The sequence below is a fragment of the Aphidius gifuensis genome, linkage group LG2 (genome assembly GCF_014905175.1).
Source record: "Aphidius gifuensis isolate YNYX2018 linkage group LG2, ASM1490517v1, whole genome shotgun sequence".
Classification (NCBI taxonomy): domain Eukaryota; kingdom Metazoa; phylum Arthropoda; class Insecta; order Hymenoptera; family Braconidae; genus Aphidius; species Aphidius gifuensis.
This window is the reverse complement of record NC_057789.1, coordinates 19,350,110-19,354,205: the sequence shown is the minus strand read 5'-3', so window position 1 is coordinate 19,354,205 and position 4,096 is coordinate 19,350,110. Positions and strand designations below refer to the sequence as shown.

Below are 4,096 nucleotides of genomic sequence, written 5' to 3'. Positions count from 1 at the left end.
TTGGTACAACTATTTTATAATTATTATCGTGATTTGGTTTATGGAACCAAATACCTTCGTATTGAATAAATACTTGATTCGTTTGGTTTTGGGTTTTATTATTGATGTATGATTGCAGTTGTACGTCTGTTTCTTGTGCATTTGAAATATTTTTTAATAATTGATGAAACTGTTTATTATTCCTTATCATGTTGATTTGTTTTGCTTGATCATTTATAAGTTGATTAACATCATTATCTGTTTGATTTATCATATTTGTTGAATTGATTGATCAAACTCAGATGATGGATTTCGACTGAAGGAATCAGCTATTTTATTATCAACACCTTTACAATGAATAATGTCGAATTGATATTCTTGAATGAGTAAGTTCCACCTGGCTATACGATTTGTGTGAAGTGTACTACTTTTAAAAAAAATCAATGCTTGATGATCAGTCACTATCTTGAATATACTATTAATTCTTTTTCTGTGGTTGTATAATCAATTTCAGGTTTCTGAAGACAACGACTAATTACTGATATTAGTTTCTTTTTACCATCATTATCAATTTGATATAATATACCACTTATACCTTTATCAGATGCATCAGTTTGTACATAAAATGTTTTGTTTAAATCATAATGATACAACTCTGATATACGTATAAAATTCCTTTTTAACTGTTGAAATGCTTCTTCATGTATGTTTAGCCAATTCCACGTACTATTTTTAAGTAACAAATCTCTAAGTGGATCCATAAAATAGGCATGTTGTAAACTAAATTGGTGATAATAGTTACATATGCCCAAAAATTGTTGCAATTTACGTTTATTATTTGGTGCCTTAAAATTCATCAGAGTTTTTAATTTATTTTGATCTGGTTTATAACCATTTGGAGTTATTACGTAACCAAGAAAGGAGATTTCTTTTTGCAATAATTTTGATTCTGATATATTTACAGTATATCCAGATTGTTGCAATCGTTCCAACACCAGATATATATGCTTTAAGTGCTCCTCTATATTTGCTGATGCGATTAAAATATCATCGATGTAGAATGTGACAAAATCATCATAATCATTTTGAAATGATTCTTTCAAAGCACGAATAAATGCATTACCAAAAGTCTTGATCCCAAATGGTGATCGACAAAATTGGTATAATGTTGTATCAATTAAAAATGCTGTATATTTGCGTGACTCTGGATGTAGTGGTACTTGCCAGTATAATGCATTCAAATCAAATGATGTAAATATTTTTTACCGTGAAATTTTTGTATGATATCATTGATGATTGGTGGTTTCTCTTGATCTGATTCTATATGTTGATTTATGAATCTTGCATCAAGACATAGTCTGATTCGACCATCTTTCTTTGTAACCACTCTTACTGGATTGCAAATATTACTTTCTGATTTATCTATTATGCCTTCATTTAACATTAATTGGATTTCTTTGTGAACTTTATCTTTTAAAGCATGTGGTATTGCATATGGTCTTTTGACATTAATTTCACCATTATTCATGTGTAATTTGTGTTCATAGGATCTGGTACATCCAGGTTTGTCTGAAAATACATTATCAAATTTTTTTATCATATTTTTTAATTGTTTATTTTGTTCATTTGTTATCTGATATTTTTGATGATTTATATCAATGATATTATCATTTGGTTTATCACAATTTGATTTTTCCACATCTTGATATATTGACCTGATTATTTTATTCTTATTGAGATTTTTATTATCATCAAACATGACATCTGGATATTCAATGACGTTATCATTAATATTAATTTTGTGTTGTTTATAATTTATTATTATGTTATTTTTGTGGCACCAATCACTACCAAGTAATATATCTTGGTTGAAATTATTGATTATTAACGTGGGATATATATATTTATTTTCCCCAATTATTAATGGTATATTACTTTGTCTTTTTATTGATATTGTTTTACCTTTAATTGCTGTATTAATTTTTGTGTTATTGATAGGTAATATATCCAATCTTTTTATTTTGTTTATTTCATTAAATATGTCTTCATCGATTGCTGTTACTTGACTACCAGAATCAATTAATGCATTTAATATTATACCATTAATTTTAACTTTTATTCTTGGACATGTATTTATATGATCAAGTTTGCTTTGATCATTATCATTATTAAATGTACCATTAATCTCATTTTCTAATTCATCAATAAAATCAAGAAAATTATTTTGAAAATCATTATTTAATGAATTCATAGTATTGATTTGATATTGTTGATGGTTTTCCTCTGTTTCAGGATTATCTTGATCAAGTGTATCATTTTGTTCTATATCATGATTTATATCTTCAATAATACTAATTTGACGTATATTTTTTGTTTCTTTATCATTTTTTCTTTGATTGTAAAATGTATTATCATTATTTGTCGGTGTTTGATTTATACTTGGTGTATATGTTGTGTTTCGATTGGTGTTTTGCCACTTATTATCACGATCAACATTACGCTAATTTTTATAATTATATTTATTATTATAACTTGGTTTATTTATTGGATTACTCGTATTTGTATAATCTGTGTTGTTATTGTCTTCTTCATTTGTTTGTATATTTCTATTTAGGTCGAGTCGTATTAATGCTGTCGTTATTTGATCTGTGTTGTTATAATCAATAGATGCAGCAAAACTATTTTGAATAAATAGTGGCATTTGTTTACTAATTATACAATTAATTTCATCCTCGGTCATGGGTGGTTCAATATATTTACTCTGGTCTTGTTGAGTATAAAAGTATTCTTGATACGATATATTATTATTATATTTTGATTGACTCATTTATCTCTGAATGCCAATCTACTTGGTGTTGGATAATATTTATCTAGAAAAGCTACTTTGAATTGGTTGTATTGTACCATTTTTACTTTCATACTATAGTTGTATTTGATCTTCTAATATGCTCTCAATTTCTAATAACTTATTTTGGTTTGGACAACGTTTTTTTGTTAGATATTTATCTATATCATGTAAATATTTTTTTGGATTATTATAATCAAACTTCGGTATTTTTTGACTCACTTGTATTTCTTGTATTTGATTTGTCAATGCATTTACCATGACATGTGCAAAATTATTGATGTCATTTGCTGAATCATCACAGTAGTGACGGAATTAATTGGTCAGACTCACTTACTACTTGTTTACAATTTTTTTTTTCCTTTCTTTTCTTTATTTTTTTCTATTCAAAGGGTGATTAAATTATTACAATAAAACACCTGTAAAAATGACAGAAATTAAAAAAGATGATGTTGTTAAAAAACTTCATACTTATCCACTTTGTAGGGTAAGTTTATTTGTAAAAAAAAAATATTACTTTTGATAGAAAAATTTCGATAAAATTTAGGGAGAGAAAAAATAGATCAATAAATGGTTTCTAAGGGTTGTGTAGAAATAATTAATTTATTTTATCAATAATAATATTTATTTAAATTTATTTATTTATTATTTTCAGGAATGTGATATGACTGATGAAATGGAACAAGAAGCGATAAAATTATGTGTAACTGCTGCTGAAAAATATGCTGATAATTATGAAAGTATATCACGTATGATTAGAGAAACAATGGATAAAAAATTTGGTGCATCATGGCATACAGTTGTTGGTGAAGGATATGGATTCGAAATAACTTATCAACTTAACCATCTTCTTTACATGTTTTGTGCTGGTAATCTTGCAATTTGCATTTGGAAATCTGCATAATAATTATATATAAAAATTTATCATTAATTTATTGAACATTGTACCTTGAATAATTTAATCAAAATAACAAGTATTATTATTATTCAAAATAATCTCAGGCAAGAAAAAAAAAAAAAAGTTACTTTAGTATTTTTCAAGCTGTTTTTTTATTTAGTTTTATGTTTTAAAATGAAAATGTCATTAATGTTTTTTGCAAGATGGAATAAAAATTGATATTTATATAAAATTATAATTTTTTTTTTGGATAATTTATTTATATTTAATGATCAGCAACTCTTCGCCAAATAAAATAGCAATATTTCCACCAGTGTACATATAAAGTAAGATTTTTTCTTATTGTGTTACAAAAAAACCAAATGATTTACCAA

The 4,096-nt window shown here is 25.7% G+C and overlaps 1 protein-coding gene across 1 annotated transcript; it reads left to right on the top strand.

Moving 5' to 3' along the window:
• The first annotated feature begins 3,141 nt into the window (after nucleotides 1-3,141).
• On the top strand, nucleotides 3,142-3,824 carry LOC122849281 (dynein axonemal light chain 4-like). The gene is made up of 2 exons (XM_044147955.1): nucleotides 3,142-3,311; nucleotides 3,480-3,824. Exons 1-2 carry the CDS (start codon nucleotides 3,252-3,254, stop codon nucleotides 3,726-3,728), a joined length of 309 nt encoding a protein of 102 aa, XP_044003890.1. The 5' UTR covers nucleotides 3,142-3,251; the 3' UTR covers nucleotides 3,729-3,824.
• The last annotated feature ends 272 nt before the right edge of the window (nucleotides 3,825-4,096 follow it).